Below are 21,944 nucleotides of genomic sequence, written 5' to 3'. Positions count from 1 at the left end.
CCCCTGTTAAATGCTGTTCCATCCTCTCAGGCCCACTGAAATCCAGCAGGAAGCTCCTGGAGCAGCTGGAGTGCCTCAGTGGGGATGGAGCAGCTCCTCAGAGGAGCTGACACAGCTCTGAGGTCAAAAATGCTCTGTGACAATGTCCCACAGACCCATTCATGCTTGCAGCCAGAGACTGCCAGCCCAGGGTCTGGATATTTAATGTGATTATTCCCTCACTGACCAAGGAGCCTGGCTCACTGCAGGACCCTGGAGTGGGAGAATTTCTGGAAAAATGAAATATTGCAAATCCCAAGCGTCCTGAGGAAGTATGTACCCAAAACCTCTGAAGGTCCAGGCTTGCCAAGGAAGTGGGACAGGAAAGGATATGGAATATCACCCTTTTAATAGTCCTGAAACTCTTCATGGCTCCCAAGCCTCTAGGTAGGGTGTTTGAAAGGCAGCAGCACCTTCCACAAGCCAACTTTGAATTCTATCCACAGAAACCAAAGCCACTTTCAGTTCCACCCCCACCACGTGCACATCAGCCGCAGATCAGAGGATGAATTATCCTCAGGGTGTGTAAAGCTTAGGGAAAAACACAAACAGGCTTATGTTTACCATAGCACCAGGATATCGAGATGCACTCAAAGAATACAAGGAACAAGAGACTCATTCCACTGGCAGAGTAGTAGTCAAAAAGCTTAAACACATAGATGCCACCCTGAAACAGAAAAAAAAAAGTATGAAAATAGAGCAAGGCCTCCAGCTTCCAAATGTAAGATACAAAGTAACAGTGGTGGGTAGGTTAAGGGCCTATTAGTGTAAATTAAACAGGTTAAGTTTTTTTAAGGCTTGAGGTCAATCCTGATGAAATTAAGATTGCTGCTGTTTAAACTGAAAAATTTAATTTTGCTGTTTGCTCTTTATTTGGTAATTTAATCATAATTTAATCATTAATCATTTCCCTCTAGCAGTTTGCAAAGTCAACATCTCCAGCTGCCACTTTTTTGGCTGTAGGAATGTGGGGATGTGCATTCTGCTGTCCCATGAGCCCTGCAGGGGACACCAAGGTGAGGCCTTTTTGGGGCTACCTAAAAACCAGAGGCCAGGCAGAATTCAGGAAATAAAAAGCAGTTCCATTTATTGAAGGGCCTGCAGGTGCATTTAGGGCAGACAAAGCACTCCACGGGCTACACCCAAAATAGACCACGGGTCAGGGGTTTTTATATTTTTATCAGTTTGGTCCATCTGCACATTGGGGGTTCATCTGCCAATTCCAGCTGCAGGTAATGAAGTCATTGAGCCCAAGTTTGCTCCCCCCAAGTCCCTTTTGTTCCCATCTCTGGGCCCTGGGGCAGTGAGGTGTCCTTGATTGCCAGGCCTGGAGAGGAATTGTTGTGTGTGCCCAAACTGGGGAAGCTGCAGCTGACACTGGGTGTGCAGTTTGGAGGGACACACTAAAGAACTGCAGGAGTACAAATAAATTAAATATAAAAGCTAAAATGCTAAGGCATCATTCCCACTGACACTCAGGAAGTTGCTGCTTGATTTGCAGTAAATATCAGCTACAAGGGGGATTGGTGCTGTGTTTTTTCCCTCCCACACGTGTGATTTCTGTGTGAGGCAGTCCCAGCAAGCAGCAGCACACAGAGCAGGGATGAAAGCAGGCACTGCCACTCCATGCAGCTCCTGAGAGTGACTGCTCAGCCAACACCACTCTGAGCTTGAGGTTTATGTGAGCAACATCTTCAGGCAAGCTGCAGCTGACACTGGCTGTGAAGTTTGCTGTTGTTTACACTAAAGAACAGCAGGAGTACAAATATACAAAAAATACAATAGCTCAATATATAAAAGCAAAACAATCCTAATATTAAAGAAATGATACTAATATCAATGAATACAATACAAATACAAATATCAAAGCTAAAGTCTTAAGGGCGTTCTACGCTTAAACCGCCCAAACCTTGGCGAGCAGGAATCCCTGACAGTCCAGGGGCTGGCAGAGATTCCTGGCTGGGCTGGGGAAGGAGAATGGTGCAGCAGGGCAGAGGCAGCCCCAGGGATCCTACCTGAGTGATGTTGGACAGCCCTATCACGTAGGACACGATGCACACCACGGCGATGAAGAGCTCGCGGCGGTTGCGCAGCAGCTTGGGGAACTCGTCCACCAGGGCAGTGATGAACCCTTCCACGGTGCAGAACTGCAGGAAAAGGGACACAAAACACACTCCAGGGCCCAGCTGGACACAAAAAACACTGCAGAGCCCAGCATGGAGTTTTGGGGAGCAGTTTGTGATTGGAGCCTTGGCTGGCCTGAGGCTGCAGCCGTCCAGCGAGAAGTGAAAATTCGCTTGACTGCAGCGGAAGCTCTGCTCCTGAATCTCCTTGGCTCTGCCTAAAGAGATCTGTGCAAAAAGATTTCCAGCTCGAGGAGCACTCAGAATTCTGAGCTATGAACTGTTGCTTTTGCTCTGTGAACAGGAACTGCTCTTTTTTTGTAATAAAGATGATAAACCTACAGCTGAGGGCTTTGGTCCCTCAATCCTGCAAAATAAATTTCCTTTTTGTGTGATTTACTCACATACAAGAGAGCTAACACACAGAGAAAGTCTAACCAGATTGGTGCTTCAGGCAGAAGGTTAAAGATTCTCATATGATTCTCATATGTAATAAATCAAATATTCTCTGTATCCCCAGAAAACATTTTTGTTGAGGCTGTGTCCTCCAAATGGCCACACTCCAGAATCCCTCTGTGTGTAAATATTCAGATAAATGTTATCATTATGGTGGCTGAAATATGATCTGTGCAAAAAGATTTCCAGCTCAAGGAGCACTCAAAATTCTGAGCTATGAACTGTTGCTTTCGCTCTGTGAACAGGAACTGCTCTTTTTTTGTAATAAAGATGATAAACTTCAGTTGAGGGCTTTGGTCCCTCAATCCTACAAAATAAATTTTCTTTTTGTGTGATTTACTCACATACAAGAGAGCTAACACACAGAGAAAGTCTAACCAGATTGGTGCTGCATGCAGAAGGTTAAAGATTCTCATATGTAATAAATCAAATATTCTCTGTATCTCCAGAAAACCTTTTTGTTGAGGCTGTGTCCTCCAAATGGCCACACTCCAGAATCCCTCTCTGTGTAAATATTCAGATAAATGTTATCATTATGGTGGCTGAAATATGATCTGTGCAAAAAGATTTCCAGCTCAAGGAGCACTCAAAATTCTGAGCTATGAACTGTTGCTTTTGCTCTGTGAACAGGAACTGCTCTTTTTTTGTAATAAAGATGATAAACCTACAGTTGAGGGCTTTGGTCCCTCAATCCTACAAAATAAACTTCTTTTTTATGTGATTTACAAAATAAACTTCTTTTTTATGTGACACAAGAAAGCCAACACACAGAGAAAGTCTAACCAGATTGGTGCTTCAGGCAGAAAGTTAAAGATTCTCATATGATTCTCATATGTAATAAATCAAATATTCTCTGTATCCCCAGAAAACATTTTTGTTGAGGCTGTGTCCTCCAAATAGCCACTCTCCAGAATCCCTCTGTGTGTATATATTCAGATAAATGTTATCATTATGGTGGCTGCAATATGAAAACCAGAAGATGAGTAAAGTTTTATTAATTTTCAGCAGAGCAAGTAGAATTCAACCAATGGTTACAGCTCGTGTAAATTAGAGTGGATGAAATGTTTCAGTGACAGACAGAAAATGCAGAGAGCATGACAGCCTGTAGATCCATCTTCCTTTTAATAATATTAGACCACCTTCCTCAGCTGTTAGTTGCCTAGAGACAAATGCTTTCAAGAATATTTTTGACCCAATTTTTCACAGCAGTTTCCCCCCAGATTGAGCAGTGGGTTTTAATGTCAAGCCTGAAGCTCACTGAAAAACAAAGAAATAAAAAGTGTAAATTTTCAACTTCCTTTCATCTCCTAGGATAAAATACCCTCCTTGGTCTTTTTGTGTTCACAGGCTGAAGTCAGCTTGGATTTGTAGAAAATGATGGATTTTCTCTCCTGAAAGACTGGTCCAGTGCTAAGGCAGTAAATCCCACATTCCTTTATGTGCTGGGAGGGCTGTGCTAGGGATGGGAGCTGCTGCTTTGCCAACTGCAGCTGATTGCAGGTAAATTAACACATCTGCCCAGGACTGGGCTCCTAAAAGTGATCCAAGAGTTCAGCAGCCAGGGGCAACTCCCCTGACCAAATCCTCCAAGTATTCCTTGTGAAATAAGGCAGGGAGCTCTCCTGAGTGCTGCCACTGGGGCTGTAATCTGTATTAAAATTAGCACTGATCAACAAAAGGTTTTATTGGACAGAGTTATTTTTAAAGAGTTTTCTCTCATGCTCTGTGCTTTTTTATTTGTGTCCCAGTCAACATTTCTAATTATTCCATGTGTTAATTATTTAATAGTTTAATCTAGACAGAGAATATCTTGGATTTGCAAACTCCAGGGCTGAGCCTCCTCCTTCATTTTCAGTTGTCAGATCCCACCCAGAGCTTCAGTACAGCCTGAACCAATAAATTGGTGACCCTTTCCCTTGGGAAGTGATTTCAGAGCACATCAAAACCCAGAATATCCTCAGTAACCATCCCACTGCCCACTGAATTATCTCCAGATCTGAAAATGAAATGTGTGCTGGGTCTTTTTGCTCCAGTGGTGAGTTCTGGAGCCGCCCTTCAGAAATACCTGTGGCATCCAAATCTTGTAAAACACATCCCAGTGTCTCCTGCACAGCTGAACACCGAACAGGTATTTTTAACATTGTGATTTAACAGGGAATATTTCAAAGATAAGCTCCTTTTTGCCTGCAGAATTAATTTTCTGCCCATTTTTCATGTGCTTCCAGCAGTTCATGAAAGAGCAGAGGTGTTCAAGCATCATTTTTTTGACTCAGTCTTTCCTGAGTGCCTCCTATTCTTTATTTGATTATTCCAGGGACCATCCTGCCCCAGTTCCAGCTGGCAGTGGAGAGCACAACCCTGTTGTGTTGTTGTGCCTGACCAGAATGGGAAAGCAGCACCTGAAACTCTGAGTTTAGAGTTATACACTGAAGAACTGCAGGATTATGAATAGAAGAAAAATATAAAAGCTAAATATATAAAGAATCCTAATATAAAATAATGCTAATATAAAATAAATAACCCTAATATAAAATAAATAATCCTAATTTATTAAATAAATTCTAAATTATAAAATAATGAATTCGAAATGATGAAATAAAGAATCCTAAATTATGAAATAAAGAATCCTAAATTATTAAATAAAGAATCCTAAATTATTAAATAAATCTTAAATTATAAAATAAATAATCTTAATATACACTGAAGAACTGCAGGATTACAAATACATGAAAAATACAAAAGTTAAATATATAAAAAATCCTAATATAAAGTAATTTTAATATAAAAGAAATAATCTTAATTTATTAAATAAATTCTAAATTATATAATAATGAATTTGAAAATTATAAAATAAATAATCCCACACTATAAAATAAATAATCCCAAATTATTAAATAAAGAACCCTAAATTATTCAATAAATCCCAAATTATAAAATAAATAATCCTAATAAAAATAAATAAAATGCAAACAAAAACATCAAACCTGATTCCACCCAGTGGCAGAAAATCTGCATTTTTATTGGTTTCCACCCCAGTTTTACCTGACTGTCAATGCCAAGCATGAGCAGCATGGAGAAGAAGAGTATTGCCCACAAAGGGGAGATGGGCAGCTGTGTCACTGCCTCTGGGTAAGCCAGAAATGCCAGTCCAGGGCCTGGGGGAGAGACAGGAGACAGAACATCAGAGACAGGGCTGGGCTGGGATCCTCTGCTCCTGCTGGGCTCTGCATGCAGCCCCTGGGCAGAGATTCCAGTGTTCACTGCTCCCTGCTCCTGCAAGCACCTGGGTTTGGAAATAAACCAGCCAAAACTAAATAAAATAAAATAAAATAAAATATAAAATAAAATAAAACAAAATAAAATAAAATAAAATAAAATAAAATAAAATAAAAATAAAAATAAATAAAATAAAATAAAATAAAATAAAATAAAATAAAATAAAATAAAAATAAAATAAATGCACCCCAAATTCCCCAAAGCCAACCAAGCAGAGCAGCTGCTCCTGAGCCCCCTGCTCAGCCAAGGCAGGAGTGCTGTCCCTGGCTGGGGTCACCCCCAGGCACTGCTCAGCTCTGTCCCCTCCCTCAAGCAGCCTTTGACAGCTGCATTCTCCTGCTTGGCACTGTTCAGAACAGAAACAGAGCTCAGCAGTGGAGAGGACACTGTCCAGCATTTCCAGTATTCCCAGTTGCTGTTCCATTGCTCTCCCTCCCCCTAAATGCACATTTTAATAAACTCTGTTGTTGTGGACGACCAAACTTTTTAATTTTTCTTCTTGCTAACTGCAGATGGGGGACAGAGTGTTAAACTCCTATTAAAAACCCCTATTTTAAAACCCTATTTAAAAGGGTTTTTTTGTTCTCAGGGTCTGAGGGAAAACCAGCAAATTTAATAAATAAATTTATTAATACATAGAATATATTATAAATATAATAATTTATAATAAATATATTTATTATATAATGTTTATTTAGATTTAATTATTAATTAAGATAACGTTTAATATGTTTATTATATAATAAATATATATGAATATAATAAATATAATAAATTATAAATTTATAAAACCACAGAAATAAAACTCGTGTGTTTCACCTAAGGAGTGCCTCTCAGTTTTCAGTTTCCATTAAAAGTCTGTCAGTGACAAGTGCTTGGTCCCAGCTCCCAAACCAGTGGAGCAAGGGTGGCACCAACACCTGGATTGCCAAAGTCTAATGAGGATTTTGAAGCAATTAATTGCTAACAAGAGCAGGGAAAGCAATTCAGAAAGCATTCCAAATAGCAGTGCTAAAAGCAAAATAAACTTCAGATAAATATGTTAATTTTACTCTGTTTGGCATTCCACAGAAATGCAGTTAGGCCTTTTAATAATATCATTTGTTTTATAAGGCTGTATAAAAGATGGCAAAATAACCTCTCATGGTGGTAAAATCTGGCACCAGCCTCCAAACTTACTAGGAGAAATAGAAGCCTTAATTAAAGGGTCAAATTTTTAAATATCCTTGGCAATTAGTGGCCATGGGCATCTTTCAGAGATCTGTTATCAAATGTACTTAATATGATGTAAAAATATGGTGGTGTTTGCAGGTGTAGCCTTTATATAACTCCTTCTGTATCAAAGAAATAAATCCATAAAGCTTATTTCACACACCACTGCCTTTCCAGAGCAGCTTTTAATAACAGTGCCCGCCATCATCATTTTGCACCTAATCTCTTTGTATGTGTAATTTATTGAAGATTATTTGCAGGGCTTAAATTCTCTCCTTTGCTAACCAAGGAGAATATTTCAGTGGGTTGTGTTTGCTAATACAGTCATCCAGATTTTGTCCACCAGTGAGCTGCAGCCAAGCTTTGAGTTATGAGATCCCTCCCTGTGGCCAGAACTGCTAAGTGAGTATCTGGTGCACCAGCTGGGTCAGGGCAGCCATCTGCTCTGCTGCTTTGAGCTTTTTTCAGCTGGAAGACACACAAGGAACTGCAGGGAAGAACAGAATCCTCCCATGGACAGCTCCACAGCTCCCTGCCCTAAATAAAATGTCTTTCATGATACAGAGTCACATGGAATAGGTGTAGGTGTGAACAGGGAGGAAACGGATCTGCCTCCAAGGGCTTAACCTCAAGAAATGGGAAAAGGAATTAAAACCCAACTGAATTGGGAAATATTAGCTTAAAAACCACCTCATCATGACCAGAACTCCTCCTGCTCTGCCTGGAGTGGGTTGGGACAACACTTTTCCTCCTGGGAGACTGAGGGGACAGGGAGCTGAGGAGCTGTGGGGAGGGATTTTGAGCAGTTGCAGGAACAACCTACAAGCAAAAAAACAAAACCAAAAACCCCTGATGCACAGCTTAGAGGAAAAGATTTCGGGTACCTGATGCTGCAACATCTGCAATTGGCCTCTTTGTGACATTGGCCATGAATCCCACAATGGAGAAGATGACAAAGCCAGCAAACATGCTCGTGCATGAGTTTATGCAGCACACTATGATGGAGTCCCTGAAACAAAGGGAAGGGGCTTTAAGCAGCAGGGAAAGCAAATGTTCATCCTTTTTGGGGTTTATTTATTGATTTCTTTTTTTCCTGTGGAAAGATCTCAATGATTTAGGATTTCACAGTTGAGGATTTCCCAGTTTGGGCTCCATTCCATGCTGGGGAAGTCTCCCCCATTGGTGTAAAGGCAGTCACACATCTCACCCCCAGCCAGACAGAACAGTTAATACTCAACACTAAACTTTATTTCAATTATCTGTGCACAGAGACAGGAGCCAGCTCCAGCTGAGACAGGCAAGTGGCACTGCAATATGTGCAGTCATCTGCTTACCTGTAAACATTATTGTGGAAAGGGTTGTAACTTCCAAGGGCAATCAGTGAACCAAGACCCAAACCATAGGAGAAGAAAATCTGTGTGGCAGCATCCAGCCAAACCTGATTGCAGGAAACAAGTTTTTTAAAAATCTGTTTCTGCACTTGAGGAGCAGCTCGTAAGGGGAACAGTGAGGAGTGAAACTTTGGCTTACCAGCATGGAATATTTACCTCAGAGTCTGAAAGCTTGCTGAAATTGGGAGTTATATAGAATAAAATGCCTTCCTTTGCTCCAGGCAGTGTTACACCACGGAAGAACAAGATAAGCAGCATAACATAGGGATAAGTAGCAGAGAAATATACCACCTGATGGGAAGAAACAAGACAGTGTAAGTGTGCAAGGAAGAATAATCAAAAGTATTTGCTCCCTGAAAACACTCTAGCAGCAACTGAGGATGGCTCTTAAAATTGAGGCATTTTTCAATGAAAAGGCTTGGGAAGTGCCTACAGCAAAACTCCCTAAACTCCAGCTCTAAAGGCAGGTGGCTGCTGCCTATTTTTCTGAAAAGGGAACAGTGTGGACTAGGATGTTTTCACACTTTTTTTTTTTTGGTATTTAACACAAGGAAGTCCCAAAAGCACAAGGATCATGGCACCAGGATCCTGCTTGTAACACATCTGGCAGTTCATTTTTTTTCACTCTCTCCTCCTCTATATTACAGGCTTCTACTTTCTTGCCTTTTCAGAGGTCCTGTCAGAAACCCTTTCTGAACTCTTTTTGAGTCCCTCGTTTTGGCCTCTTTGTGCTTTGGAGACAGGAGAAAGCAAATGGTTTGCTCTGAGCTCAGCCCAGCCCTGTCCAACACACAGTTCAAGGTGGGTCACAGTTTTGCCCTCTTGTCAAAAACCAACAATCTGTTCCCTCAGTGTGAAGAAATCCCAGCCCTCTGCACCAGACCTGAGGTCTTCTAACCTAGCACCAAACCCCATTGCTGTGGCTTTTCATTTCTCTGGGATTTCTTCCAGCAGGGAAAGGCATGAGCCAACATCAGATGTTGCTGCCCTTTAATTCAGAAAGGTCTCTCAAGAATATAATTTCCTTTAATTGATTAGTAAATCCTAATTTCCACTCACAGCCAGGCAGAGCCCAAGAAGCACAGGGTGAAATCCTGTGAGAGGACCTCAAATGTTTCTCACTCACATGAGGGAAGGTGGGAGCAGCTCTTCCCAACACTTCTTTACATATCAGGTCCAGCAAGAATTTTGCATTTATTGCACAGTTTTTCTGAATATTCCAGCTGGTTTGGATAGCAATAGTGTGAGGATGAAGGGGTTTGGTTCCAGCAAGAATTTTGCATTTATTGCAACAGTTCTTCTAAATATTCCAGCTGGTTTGGATAGCAATAGTGTGAGGATGAAGTGGTTTGGTTCCAGCAAGAATTTTGCATTTATTGCACAGTTTTTCTGAATATTCCAGCTGGTTTGGATAGCAATAGAGTGAGGATGAAGTGGTTTGGTTCCAGCAAGAATTTTGCATTTATTGCACAGTTTTTCTGAATATTCCAGCTGGTTTGGATAGCAATAGTGTGAGGATGAAGGGGTTTGGTTCCAGCAAGAATTTTGCATTTATTGCACAGTTCTTGCTGGAACCAAACCACTTCATCCCCACTCTGGTGCTATCCAAACCAGCTGGAATATTCATCCCAGGAAGAAGCAGAAATATTTTTGGGTGATTTTATACCTGGCCAAGCCAAGAGGCCTGTAAGTGAAGCATCTACGGCTGTGGTCTGACCTAGCTAGAGAGGAGCCAGCTCTTCCTTCCTAAATCATGGGGCTGTATCAATCCAAGAAAACAAAAATCCTTCACAGAGCTCTGACAGCCAAACTGCCCCCGGTGCCTCTTACCTCAAGAACTTACAGAATATTTGAGCAAAATGGGCATTTTCAATTGAAAGGTATTAACAATACTTTTTAATCTTACCTTTCCAGTCCAGCCTACCCCCTTCCAGATACAAAAATACACCAGAATCCAGGCAATTGCCAGGGTGATTGCCAGTGGCCATCGGATTTGCCCAGGCTTTTCCAAGCCGTCGGTCATTTGGTGCATGTTGCGTCTGCAAGGAGCCAACACAACATTTGGCAAAGGATTCAGAAGGTGAAACAGGAAGGACAACAAGGTGATCCTTGGACATGCAAGAGGAGGGGAGAGGGAAATGCTGAGCTTACTCCCAGAACTCCACCACGGCACTTGTCATGTTGGTGGTGTTTGCTAAGGTGTAGTTGGAGAAGCAGCGGTCGGTGTTCCAGGGGTTCTCACAGTGTTTCCAAGGAAGGGTCTGGAGAAGGGAGAGCACCAAAAACCTGGAGTCAAACACTTCTTAAGCGAGGATTACCTCGAGTATCTCTTTCTTTGCTAGAACTGACAGCTGAGTGCAGAACTAAAGCACCTGGAGCTCTGCAGACATTGATCTCCCCGGGGTGAAAGTGATTTCAATTCCTGTCAGTTGTGGGAGGCAGGTGTGGAAATATTCCCTCTTTTCCTTAACATTGCAGCTCAAATGCTCTGGATTCAATGCACTCACCATTAGAGTATGGTGAAACAGCAGAAAGGACCTCCTGGAGGTCCTGGTACCTCTTGTTGCACAAGAGATAAAAAAATTGGGATGGTTATTGATCAGAGAGTTTCATTTTCCCCTCAGGTCAGGAGATAATTGGAGAAAGATGAAATTTCTATCTGTTATGTGCATGTTCTGCGTGTTTCCATCCCATCTTTCAGAAGTTGTGAGGAGCAGAACCTGTTTCTCATGGTATCCATTAGAATGAGCCTCATTTGCATACAATTTATAGATCTTTTTGATGGCAATTGTTGGGAAATCCTCTCACAGCACTGCTGTATCAGGGCACTGTGTGCTTTATACACAAGGAGAAGAGGCTTCAAGGGAATTAGAAGTCAATATTCATTTAACATGGGCCACAAGAAACACTTCCAGACTCTGCCTGACCTTTCACATCAATACCAATTCTGAGGACAACAAAGCAGAAATGGTCATGTCACTCCCAGACAGTAATTAATGCAAATTTGGTCAAGGAAAAATTCTTTAAAGCCAAGAACAAGCAAGCATGAGCAAAATTTATAGAAGAGACAATTGAACAATGATGCATTAATTATATACAACTTATGTAAGAATGCTTCCTCAGATGGCCAAACCCCACAAATCAGACAGGACTTACTCAGCTGATGAATCACCCTTGAGGGGGAAAAAAGGCAGCTAAAAATAAAGTAAACAGGAAAGAAAACAAAGCAAAAATAACAACAATGAATGGAAGTTCAGAGCTAATCAAATCACAGACCTTCCATTCCATGGGGGTTTCTTTAATAAACCCCTCCATCATGAAGCCACTTTGCAATGATACCATTTCCCAAAGAACTCATATTTGTGTGGCTGCTACTGAAGAAACAAAATAATTAGTTGTACACTGGAATTTTTCTTGGGGGAGTGACTGACCTGTAAGCTCAGTTTTCTGCTCTAAATTTCTTGTGGAAAAAAAAATTTAAAAGGGATTTTTACAAAATAGGGTTTTTTTTTTTCTTCAGTAAGAATGGATTATCCTACAGATTTCTGTGCATGCTGTGTTAACCTCACACATCTACACTGAGGCAGATTAGTGGTGTATCCATATTTTACTTGGCTTTACATCCAAGAAACAATTCCCCATCCCCTCTGACACACACTTACAGTGGTAAAGGAATTATACAGGTAGTATATGGCCCAGGAAATAATCACAATGTAGTAAATATTTAGCCAAAAGGACAGGACTGCAGCAGCCAGCCCCACACCTGTAAGGAAAACAAAGAGAAATGAAACCAAGGGAACTTCCAATGCAAGGGCTGCAGTTCAGGGCAAACACATCACATGGGGCAGGCACCACTGGGAAATGCAGGAGTGAGAATTTCAGCAGTGCCACTCCACAGAGGTGATTGTTTGGGTGATGGCTCAGCCAAATCCATGAGCTCACTGCCAGCCTTCAGCTCTCTCTGTGGTGTAGTCCCACCTGCTGAGAGTTCTCTGGCACGTTTCACTCCCAGGAAAATGAGCTAAATCAGCTCATTCTGTGGCAGAGCAGCCCCCAGGAGCTGGTGGCAGATGCACACACAGTGAGAATGTGTTCCAAGGCACTCAGGACATGATCAGAGTGCCTGCTGGCAGTCAGACCAAAGACACGCCAGGGTTCCACCACGAGGGTGTCCTTGCTCCACATGGACACTCCAGGGGTGTTGTGAGCTATTCAGGGTAGCTGTTCCATGATCCTGAGCTGGAGGAAGTGCTCACAGTATTCAGGATAATGCGAAGCAAGGCTGTACCAACCCCTACCAACAGCAGCAACTCTAGCAAAACCACTTCTCTGTGAGAGACAATTCCATCTCCCTGCGTTCTCCCAGTGCTAAATCTCCCAGAGCAAAATCCAATCTCAACAAACCCACAGCTCAGCCTGTGCTAATTGTCAGTCCTACTGGGTGAGGTAATTTATAACACCACGTGCAGCTTTGTGGGCCAGAACTCAGCTCAGGAGCTCGGCAGTGTCAAAGGATTTGGGATTAGAAGGGTGAAAATCATCATTTGGGAGGTCTGTGGGTCTGTGCAGAATCGAGATTAAAACCCTGGGGTTCTGGCAATCAAAGCTCAAACTCAAAGCGTGGAGTGAGTTTTTCTTAAGGGATTCAGCATGAAATTGCCAAAAGTGTCTGGCTTTTGAATTTCAGTTAAAAAAACAGGTGATGCCAATTTCTGTGAGCTCAGAAAAATTTACCAAAGTTTACCAAATTGCTGTGAACCCATCCAAACCTGCTCAGACAACTACTCCTGGATATGCTATTTGAACAATCTTTATGTATTTCTACAGAAAACCCAAAGAGTTTTCGAAGTTGAAAAATAAGTTTGTTGCAATTCCAATGCCTAAATCTTGCTATCTTTAATGGAGAATAAAAAATATAGCCCAGCACATTTCAAAATCATCAGTTACACCTCAGAAAATCAGTGTGTCTTCACTAGAAAAATCATGGTTTAAATATAAATGAAAGGCACCAAGAAACATCATCCTTGCCCTGGCACTTTGGGAAACTTGTGCAATTTGGAACCAAAGGAGAAAGAATTGGAATCCATACTGTACCTTTGAACATTGGAGCAAGCTTCCACACTCCAAGGCCTCCTATAGATGTATACTGACCAAGGGAACACTCCAAAAGGAACAGTGGCACTCCAGCAAAAATTAAAGTAAGGAAATAGGGAATCAGGAATGCACCTGAAAAGAAATTTTTAACAAGCCTGTTAGAGTGGGGAAAACCACAGAAAAACACAAGTGAATTTCCAGTTTCCATCCCTGTTACGTATGAAAAGAAACCCACAGGGTGTTTTTCCTCTCAGATGTAATTTTTCAAAAATGTTAGTGGAAATCACAGGTGCCCTTCTGAACCAGCACCTCCAGAGGTGAAAATAAAGGGAAAACCAGAACTCCCCATCGTTTAAATGTTTTCTGTTGAAGTAAAAAGCTGAAATCCAGAAGCCTGTGGGCTTTGCTGTCTTCACCTCTCACGGAGAGCACAAAGGCTTTAACCAGCCCTGGCTGCTTTCCAGCCTTTTATGGAGAGCTCAGAGTCAGCTGGAAACCCCATGAAATCCTCTCAAAACTCAGCCCAAAAGAGAGGGAACTGCAGGGTTGGGTGCAGGGCAACGTGCTTTAGTTCTGCTCTGATACTTTATGGTCTTTTAAGTGCCACTGACAGCTTGGAGTTAGGATAAAGTTCAGGGCAGAGCTCAAAGCAGAGCTCCACACTCCAAAATGGCTCTGAACCTCCTGGAAAAGTGGAAAGCACTAAAACCCAAAAAACCAAAACAAAACAAAAGAACCCCAAGCCCAAACAACAACAATAAAATTCCCAAAACAAAACAAAAAAACAAAAACAACAACAAAACAACAAAAAAAACCCCAGCCCCAAAACACCACAGCAAACAACCAAAAAAACCAAAAAACCAAAAACCAAACCAAAATACCCAAAACCAAACCAAAGCAACAAAAAAAAAAAAAACCCAAACCCCAAAACAAAACAAAAACCCCAAAAACTAAACCAAAGCAACAAAAAAACCTCCTAAACCCCCAAAAAACCCCCAAATACCCCACAGCAAAGAAACAATGAAAAAACTGAAAAAACCAAACCAAACCAACAACAAAACCCAAAAAATACAAAACAAAGTAAAACCAAAAAACCTCAAAAGACCCCACAGCAAGAAATCAAACAAAAAAACAAAACCCCAAAGACCCAAAACAAAACAAAAAACTCAAAAAACCCATCCAAACCACCACAGTAAACAAAAACCAAAAAAGCCAAAAACTCCAACCCCAACCCAATAAACCAAACCAACCAGCCAAGCAAAAAAGAAAAAAAACCCAACCCAAAAAATTCTCAAAAAATCCTGCAACCCTCCCAGAAAACCGACAAAAAATCCCCAACCAAACCCAACTGATTGTATGAAAAGTCTCTCCAAACCAGGTTTTGATTTGCTGGTAATTTGCTGGTGACTCCTACCCCACAAACCTGCCCAACGTACCTCCGCCATTCTTGCCGCACAGGTAGGGAAATCTCCACACATTCCCTAAGCCAATGGCATAACCTACACAGGACATAAGAAAGTCAAATTTCCCTTTCCAAGTGTCTCGGTCTGGAAGGTCCGTCTTCTTCTTCTGCACTTTTACTACCAAGGTTTTGGGCTTGTCATTGGTGATGGAGGCGTCAACCTCGGTGGAGATCTGTCCGTCCGCCACTTTGGTGCCGTTGGTGGCCATGTCTCTGGGCTTGGCAGGCGAGGCTCTGGCGGCGGCGGGGCGGGAGATGTCAGCACCAGTCCACGTGGACAGCAGCTTTGCGGCTCGCGGCGATCCACCCGATGCACCAGGGAGCGACGGCGAGCACAGGGCCGGCCCGCGGAGCCGCCGCGCGGAGCCTCAGCGCGCCCCGGAGCCACCTGCGCGACACCACGGGCACGCTCAGACACAGCCACGGGCTCGTGGCAGGGCTGGCTCTGCTCTAGGGGATGGGGCTGCACCAGCAATCCCTACAAAAGGAGCCCTAGGATCCACGGGTGGGAACTTTTCCCTATGGATCGCCCATGAGTCTACGGAAAAGAATTTAAAAAACTCAGGGAATAGAAGTTGTGACTTTTAATAGAGGGAATACTGAACTTAGAACATTCATGGCTAATCCAAAACAATCTCCAAGATTCATTTATTATATTTTTTCCTATGGATCATCTATGAATCTACAAAGCAAAGAATTAAAAAAAAAGAACCAACCAAGGAATAGCAGTTGCCACCTTTAATAGTGGGTTAATACTGAATTTGGAATGTTCACTGTGGTGCTACCAAAACAATCTACAAGACCCATTTATTGTATTTTTTCCTATGGATCACCCATGAGTGATCTACAGAAAAAAAATAAATTACAATCTACAGAAAAAAAAAAATTACAATCTACAGAAAAAAGAATTAAAAAAACCCACCAAGGAATAGCAGTTGCCACCTTTAATAGTGGGTTAATGCTGAATTTGGAATGCTCATGACTAATCCAAAACAATCTCCAAGATTCATTTATTATATTCTTTTCCTATGGATTGCTTATGAGTTTACAGAAAAAAGAATTAAAAAAAACCCCCAACAAACCAAGGAATAGCAGTTGCCACCTTTAATAGTGTGTTAATACTTTGGAATTTCACAACTAATCCAAAACAATCTCCAAGACACATTCATTATATTCTTTCCTATGGATTGCCCATGAGTGATCTATAGAAAAAAAAAATTACAATCTACAGAAAAGGAATTAAAAAAAACCCAAGGAATTGCAGTTGCCAGCTTTAATAGTGGGTTAATACTGAATTTGGAATGTTCATGGCTAATCCAAAAAAATCTCCAAGACCCATTTTTTATATTCTTTCCTATGGGTTGCCCATGAGTCTATGGAAAAAAGAATTAAAAAACCCCAAGGAATAGCAGTTGCCACCTTTAATAGCTTGTTAATACTTTGGATTTTCACAACTAATCCAAAACAATATCCAAGACTCATTCATTATATTCTTTCCTATGCATCTCCTATGAGCCTACAGAAAAAAGAATTTAACAAAAATTTTTTTTAGATTTTACAATCTACAGAAAAAAAGAATAAAAAAAAAAAAAAACAACCAAGGAGAAGTAGTTGCCACCTTTAATTGTGGGTTAATACTGAATTTGGAATGTTCATGGCTAATCCAAAACAATCTACAAGACCCATTTATTTTTTCTATGGGTTGCCCATGAGTCTACAAAGAAAAGGATTGAAAAAAAATACAAACCAGAGAATAGCAGTTGCCACCTTTAATAGTGGGTTAATACTGAATTTGGAATGTTCACTGTGATGTTACCAAAACAATCTCCAAGACTCATTTATTTTATTTTTTCCTATGGATTGCCTATGAATCTACTGAAGAAAGAATTAAAAACCCCAAGGAATAGCAGTTGCCACCGTTAATAGTGGGAATATTGAATTTAGAATGTTCATGGCTAATCCAAAGCAATCTCCAAGACCCATGTATTATATTCTTTCCCATAGATCTCCTATGAGTCTACAGAGAAAAGAATTTAAAAAGCCCCAAGAAATAGTAGATTAACAGTAAATTTTAAAAGTTCACTGTTAATCCAAAACAATCTCCAAGACCCACGGATTGTATTTTGTCCCTATAGATCTCCTATATGTCTACAGGAAATAGAATTAAAAAAAAACAACCCGAAGAATAACAGCTGCCACCTTTATTAGTGGGTTAATAGTGAATTTAGAACGTTCACAGTTAATCCAAAATTATCTCTGAGACCCATTTATTATATTCATCCCTATAGATCACTTACAAGTCTATAGAAAAAACAATTAAAAAAACCCCAAGAAATAGCAGTTGCCACCTTTAATAGCAGGTTAATATTTTATTTAGAGTGTTCACAACTAATCCAAACCAATCACTGAGACCCACTGATTATATTTCATCCCTATAGATCTCTTACAAGTCTACAGAAAGAATTAAAAAAAAAAAGATCAAGGCATAGCAGTTGCCACCATTAATAGTGCATTTAGGGAGTTCACTATTAATACAAAACAATCTCCAAGATCCACTTATTATACTTTGTCCCTATAAATCTCTTATGAGTGTACAGAAAGAATTAAAAAAAAATGAATCAAGAAACAGCAGTTGCCACCCTTAATAGTGGATTAATAGTGTGTTTAGGACATTCAATATTAATCCAAAACAATCTCCAAGACCTACTGATTATCATTTTTCCAATAGATCTCCCATGGGTCTACAGAAAGAATTAAAGAAAGTAATCAAGGAATAGCAGTTGCCACCATTAATAGTGGATTTGGAGTGTTCACTATTAACCAAAACAATCTACAAGACACATTTATTATATTTTTTTTCTGTAGATCTTCTATGAGTCTACAGAGAAAAGAATTTTTAAAAAATCAAGAAATAGCAGTTGCCAGCTTTTATAATAGAATAATACTGAATTTAGAACATTTATTATTAATGCAAAACAGTCTCCAAGACCTACTTAATATTTGTTCCTATGAATTTCCTATGGGTCTACAGAAAGAATTAAAAAAAAAATTAAGAAGTAGCACTTGTCACCTTTAATGGTAAATTAAACAGTACATTTTAAAAGTTCACTATTAATCCAAAACAAATCTCCAAGGTGCACTGATTACATTTTGTCCCAATAGATCACTTACAGGTCTACAGAAAGAATGTAATAATAATTTCAACTAATAGCAGTTGCCATCTTTAATAGTGGATTAAAACTGAATTTAGAATGCTCACTATTAACCAAAGCAATCTCCAAGACCCACTTATTATAATTTTTCCTATAGATCTCTTACAAGTCTGCAGAAAAAAATTTAAAAACAATTTCAACTAATAGCAGTTGCCATCTTTAATAATGGGTTATTAGTGAATTTAGAAAGTTCAGTATTAATCCAAAACAATCTCCAAGACCACTTATTATCCTTTTTCCCTATGGATCTCTTATGAGTCTACACAAAAAAGAATTCAAGAAATACCAACCAAGTCATAGCAGTTGCCATGTTTAATAGTGAATTAATGCTAAATTTAGAATGTTGGCTATTAACCAAAGCAACATCTCTGATTATATTTTGTCCCTAGAGAGCTCTTAAGAATCTACAGCAAGAATTAAAAAAAAGTAAATCAAGAAACAGCAATTGCCACCATTAAGAGTGGATTTGTAGTGAATTTAGAAAGTTCTCTTATCTAAAACACCTTTCCCTGAAATGCTCCCAAAGGAATTAAACAATAAACCAGATCAAGCAAGGGGACTTAATCCTGGTAATGATGTCAAGTTTTACATGTGGTTATAATTAGCTGTTAATGTAAGACAAATGTCTGACAAAGCTGCAATTGTCAGCACAGTGAGATGGCAGCCTGCAATGGCCACTCCTCATTTCTGTTTCCAACCATTTGTGGACCTTTTAAACACCATTGCTGTTGTTAGGTACACTTTCAAAATCGAAATAAAACAATAATCAAGGAAGCAAATATGGATCATGAAAAATGCCCTGGGGTATTTTAATCAACTTTGAAGTGCTTGTGGCTCCTGCAAACTTCCACAGCTGGAACAAACCTACTGAAATAAAGCTTTCCATGTCTTCTGTGACCCATATTTATTGTCTGTTTTCTCTTGAGAACTCCTTTTTGGCAGCCCAGTGCTCAAACCAGAGGTGCAGCACATGAAACACTGGCCAGGGTGAAGAAGCTGCACCTTGTGTTGGCAACACTGGGCATGAGGTCAGGCAGAGATCAGCAATAATTTTATTTACATGGTTTTGGAAGGGAGGATTGAGGTTCTAACTGAAAGTTATGGTAAAAGAAACATAAAAAAATATGAAAAGGCTGTGGTTTTTTTTTTTTTTTGAATTGTCATTTCTGATCACTGCATGATTATAAAGAAGTCTTTGGTTGGAAGCTGTAGAAAATCAGCTGTAGGTGTGGTTGGGGTGAGGAGAGAACAAGGATGGTCCTTGTGACCCTTCCTTCCTGTCTGTTCCACTTCAGGGTGGGACTCTGAGAGGAAAATCCATCTCTGCCTCTGTCCTCACAAGTCTTATGTGCAGATATCTCCTTTTAAAATCCAGTTTTCCACATCCCACGCCTGTCCAGTGTCCTGGACCCAACCCCAGCACTCCCAGCTGTGCTCAGCATTCCAGAAAAGGCATTTTCCAGTGCAGGAGGAAATTTGGATCAGGATGGGACTCAGAGAGGGAAAATCCATCTCTGCCTGTGTCCTCACAAGTCCTGTGTGCCGATATCTCCTTTTTAAACCCATTTTTGCACATCCCACGCCTGTCCAGTGTCCTGGACTCAACCCCACCACTCTCAGCATTCCAGGAAAGGCATTTCCTGATGCAGGAGGAAATTGGGATAAGGATGGGACTCTGAGAGGAAAATCCATCTCTGCTTGCATCCTCACAAACCCTGTGTGCAGATATCTCCCATTTTTCCACATCCCACTCCTGTCCAGTGTCCTGGACCCAGCCCCAGCACTCCCAGCTGTGCTCAGCATTCCAGGAAAGGCATTTCCCAGTGCAGGAGGAAATTCGGATCAGGATGGGACTCAGAGAGGGAAAATCCATCTCTGCCTACATTCTCACAAGTCCTGTGAGCAGATATCTCCTTTTTAAACCCATTTTTCTACATCCCACACCTGTCCAGTGTCCTGGACCCAGCCCCAGCACTCCCAGCTGTGCTCAGCATTCCAGAAAAGGCATTTCCCAGTGCAGGAGGAAATTGGGGTGATGGTGGTGGCGAAAGGGGGCTCCTCCTGGGAGAGCACCCCAAAGCTGAGAGCTGCCCTCTGCAGGGCCATGGGTGGGTGGCTGCAGCCAGCTGCAGGGGCAGCCCCAGATGTGCAGTTTGGCAGCTCCATCTGCTGCTCAACAGCCAGAACTGATCGTGGCTCCTTTCAGCCAACACAGCCTGGATGAAAAAAAACCCCAATAAGGTGTCCTGGGACTTTACAAACAGCCCTGCACTAGATTAGATTTGTTCTTGTTGCTGCAGTTTGTGTTTGGGTTGGGCTTTGCCATCAGCAGAGTTTCCAAGCATTGGAAGAGGCTGAATGTGTTAAAGATGAGTGGAAAAAAACCCAAACCAACATAAAATCTCCCTCCAATAACTCAACACTGCATGGAGAGATCTACAGGCACATCTCTGGTTTGGTTCAGCATGAGGGAGAAATTCCTGCTCCAGGAATCTGGCCTGAGTCAGAATGGAGCAACAAAGACAGGAAGAACAGGGGTTGAGGGACAGGGACTGAGAGGGACAGGGATTGAGGGACAGGGATTGCAGGGACAGGGATTGAGGGACAGGGATTGAGGGACAGGGATTGAGGGACAGGGACTGAGAGGGACAGGGATTGAGGGACAGGATTGAGAGACAGGGATTGAGGGACAGGGATTGAGGGACAGGATTGAGAGACAGGGATTGAGGGACAGGGATTGGGAGGGACAGGGATTGGGAGGGACAGGGATTGAGGGACAGGGATTGGGAGGGACAGGGACTGAGAGGGACAGGGACTGAGAGGGACAGGGATTGAGAGGGACAGGGATTGGGAGGGACAGGGATTGCAGGGACAGGGACTGAGAGGGACAGGGATTGAGGGACAGGGATTGAGGGACAGGGATTGGGAGGGACAGGGATTGGGAGGGACAGGGACTGGGAGGGACAGGGACTGGGAGGGACAGGGACTGAGAGGGACAGGGATTGGAGGGACAGGGATTGCAGGGACAGGGATTGAGGGACAGGGATTGGGAAGGACAGGGATTGAGGGACAGGGATTGCAGGGACAGGGATTGCAGGGACAGGGATTGCAGGGACAGGGATTGAGAGGGACAGGGACTGAGAGGGACAGGGACTGAGAGGGACAGGGACTGAGAGGGACAGGGATTGCAGGGAGAGGGATTGAGGGGACAGGGATTGAGAGGGACAGGGTGAGAGGAGCAGGGATTGCAGGAACAGGGATTGAGAGGGACAGGGATTGAGAGGACAAGGATTGCAGGAGCAGGGATTGAGGAAACAGGGATTGCAGGGACAGGGGTTGCAGGGATAGGGATTGAGGGGACAGGGATTACAGGGAGAGGGATTGAGGGAACAGGGATTGAGAGGGACAGGGTGAGACGAGCAGGGATTGCAGGAACAGGGATTGCAGGAGCAGGGATTGCAGGAGCAGGGATTCAGAGGGACAGGGATTCAGAGGGACAGGGATTGCAGGAGCAGGGATTGAGAGGAACAGGGATTGCAGGAGCAGGGATTCAGAGGGACAGGGATTCAGAGGGACAGGGATTCAGAGGGACAGGGATTGCAGGAGCAGGGATTGAGAGGAACAGGGTGAGAGGAGCAGGGATTGAGCCCCTGAGATCTCCAAACAGGTCCCACAGGTG

At 41.9% G+C, this 21,944-nt stretch overlaps 1 protein-coding gene across 2 annotated transcripts in view; it reads right to left on the bottom strand.

The window, feature by feature from the left end:
- Positions 1-21,944, bottom strand: part of SLC6A1 (solute carrier family 6 member 1) — a 73,170-nt gene that overhangs the window by 7,506 nt on the left and 43,720 nt on the right. For both annotated transcript variants that reach the window (XM_071440035.1, XM_071440036.1), the window contains exons 2-12: positions 15,028-15,441; positions 13,592-13,723; positions 12,160-12,260; positions 10,649-10,758; positions 10,404-10,536; positions 8,654-8,788; positions 8,441-8,544; positions 7,991-8,115; positions 5,661-5,773; positions 2,055-2,186; positions 604-706 (exon numbers count right to left, since the gene is read on the bottom strand). In XM_071440035.1, coding sequence (XP_071296136.1) covers positions 604-706; positions 2,055-2,186; positions 5,661-5,773; positions 7,991-8,115; positions 8,441-8,544; positions 8,654-8,788; positions 10,404-10,536; positions 10,649-10,758; positions 12,160-12,260; positions 13,592-13,723; positions 15,028-15,262 — 1,423 coding nt within the window. In that variant the 5' untranslated portion in view covers positions 15,263-15,441. The remainder of the gene's footprint in view (positions 1-603; positions 707-2,054; positions 2,187-5,660; positions 5,774-7,990; positions 8,116-8,440; positions 8,545-8,653; positions 8,789-10,403; positions 10,537-10,648; positions 10,759-12,159; positions 12,261-13,591; positions 13,724-15,027; positions 15,442-21,944) is intronic.

This window comes from Agelaius tricolor, unplaced genomic scaffold (assembly GCF_023055355.1).
Source record: "Agelaius tricolor isolate 1412-34295 unplaced genomic scaffold, bAgeTri1.0.p SCAF_14, whole genome shotgun sequence".
Taxonomy (NCBI): domain Eukaryota; kingdom Metazoa; phylum Chordata; class Aves; order Passeriformes; family Icteridae; genus Agelaius; species Agelaius tricolor.
The sequence above is the reverse complement of the archived record's forward strand: the minus strand, read 5'-3'. Positions and strand labels throughout refer to the sequence as shown.